This window comes from Ursus americanus, chromosome 1 (assembly GCF_024610735.1).
Source record: "Ursus americanus isolate L20-20 chromosome 1, mUrsAme1.1.p, whole genome shotgun sequence".
NCBI lineage: Eukaryota > Metazoa > Chordata > Mammalia > Carnivora > Ursidae > Ursus > Ursus americanus.
The window spans coordinates 107,315,156-107,317,274 of NC_142127.1; the positions used below are offsets into that span (position 1 = coordinate 107,315,156).

The 2,119-nt window shown below is 67.0% G+C and overlaps 1 protein-coding gene across 2 annotated transcripts in view; it reads right to left on the reverse strand.

Annotated features, from left to right (window-relative positions):
* THAP4 (THAP domain containing 4) overlaps positions 1–2,059 on the reverse strand; it is a 39,986-nt gene extending 37,927 nt beyond the window's left edge. Inside the window, exon 1 of one of the 2 annotated variants that reach the window (XM_045795847.2) lies at positions 1,906–2,059. In XM_045795847.2, the coding sequence (XP_045651803.1) occupies positions 1,906–1,913 (8 nt within the window). In that variant the 5' untranslated portion in view covers positions 1,914–2,059. Of the gene's footprint in view, positions 1–1,536; positions 1,885–1,905 lie in introns of those variants that run through there. The other variant, XM_045795846.2, reaches the window with a different exon arrangement.
* Between the last annotated feature and the right edge of the window lie 60 nt (positions 2,060–2,119).

Genomic DNA, 2,119 nt, shown 5'->3' on the forward strand with positions numbered 1-2,119 from the left:
GAGGATGTGAGATAGACTCTAAGACTAGGTCAGACTCAAAAGGTGCAGTCCCCCGTTCCTGCTATAGTCCCTCTGCCAGGAGCAAAAAACCAGCTCCTGGAGAATACTGAATAAGATACTTAGTAATCATTTCTTGTCATTTAAACAAGATCTCTATTTAGGAAACTGGGAGGAAACTCTACCCAGGGGTGGGGTGGTTATTCCCGAGGGCTATCTGCTCCACCTGAGGTCATCTAACCCACCTGTGGCCACTGCGGACCAGAACCAGGACCAAGACGGATACTAACTCCCCAGGAAGTTCTGTGACCTTCTACACTTCCTCAATGCTTTGTGAACCCATTTCCCCAAGACCCCGATTCCCACGTCTTTTGCCCCATAGCAGCGAAGACCACTGTGAATGCCAAGGGCAGCCTTCTCTGCAGTGCTTTGCCTGGTTTTTTGAAAGCAGTATCAAAACTTTTGGGACACAGGCTCTGAAGAAAACTCTCAAGAAAGCACGGTGGCTGACCTCTAAAACAATGTATTACCAGTTCTTTTGATAGATTGTAACAGCTTAAGAGAACAAACAACTGTGAACTTCCAATAAAACTACAGGTAACAAACAAACCTAACTCCCTGTAAAACAGAAGTATCTGCGAGGAGGCTTTCCAGGGACTCGCTGAATCAGGCTGAATTCCAGAAGCCCTCAGGAAGGGAGCCAGCCAGCGGTAAGGCAGAGCCCTCTCCCTACCTCGGCGTCCAAGCAAGAAGTGACGAAGAGGGCCCCGTCCACGAGTGGCAGTGGCGGGCGAGCCTCCGGCTGAAGAGCGGGCCTCGCCCTGCTCCAGCGGATGCTGCGAGGCCGCCTGTCCAGGGACGCCCCGCGGCGCGGCAGGGCCACCTCTCCCCGCGAGGACCCTGCCGGGGGCAGAGCGTGTGGGAGCGCGTGTCAGTCCTCGAGGTACAACTCGCATTTCCTCAGCCAGATCAAGGCAGGCTCCCTTGCCATCAAAACAGCACAAAAGTCAGAGCAAATACAAGAGGACAACTGACCCAAGAGAGCTCGTTTCCAGAACACACTGTCTAGAAATTGGCGGTGCCAGCCCGAATCAATGGAGCGCAGGGTGGCCGCGGGGTCGGGGCGAGAGGGCGGTGGTGGCCGTAAGGTGGGCGCCCGCTGGCCGTGGGATGGCCTCCGGGTGGCCTCCAAGTCGGCGTGAGGTAGGCGCCGGGTGGCGGAAGGACGAGGGGCGGGTGGCCCGCAGGTGGGCCACCGGTGGCCGCGGGGTGGGGGTGGGGGGCGCCGCCGGCCGCGGTGGCCCGAGACGCCCGGCCCAGAGACGGCGGCCCGGGCCAAGGTCACACAGCGCCCAGCGCTGACTCACTCGCGGGACCGGCCCCGAGGCCCGGAGCGCCGAGGGCCTCCCGCCTCGGGCCGGGCCGGGCCGCGCGGCCTCAGTTTCCCCGCGGTGCCGGGCCGGGCCGGGCCGGGCGGGGGCGTGGCCGGCCGGGCCGCGCGGGCGGCGGGCCGGGCGGCGGCAGGCGGAGCCCAGTTACCTGTGGAAGGAGACGGCGCGCTTCTCCCCCTTGCCCTGCCGGTTGGAGCAGTTCGCGGCCGCGCAGCAGATCACCATCTCGGGCCTCAGGCCGCCGCGCCGCCGCCAGGCTCCGGCCCTCGCCTCGCCGCGCCGCGCCGCGAGCGGGACCGCCCCGAGGGGAGGGCGCGCGGCGACACGGCTGCGGGACGTGGGAGCCGGCCCCCGCGGCTCCCGTACGGCAAGATGGCGGCGCACGCCCTGCCGCCCCGCCGCCCGGCCCCCCGGCCGGGCCTCGGCGTGCCCGGGTTCCCCAGTACCCGGCGGGGCGCAGCCCGAGGCTCGCGGCGTCGGGGGTGGGCGGGGGCGCCCCAGGCCGGCTGTCCCGTACCGTGGCATGGCGCTCCGGGCCGTCCGTACGGCAAGATGGCCGCGCCGGCGGCCCGGGCGCACGTCGGGTTAACGCGCCCTCCCCGGGGCCCCGCCGCCCGCCCGCATCTGCTTCCGCTACCCCCACGGGTCGCTGTCGGGGTCCCCCGAGCGAACGATGCCGGCCGCCAGGGAGCCGAGCGCGCGGGCCCAGCCCTCGGCGTTGGGCCCCGCCG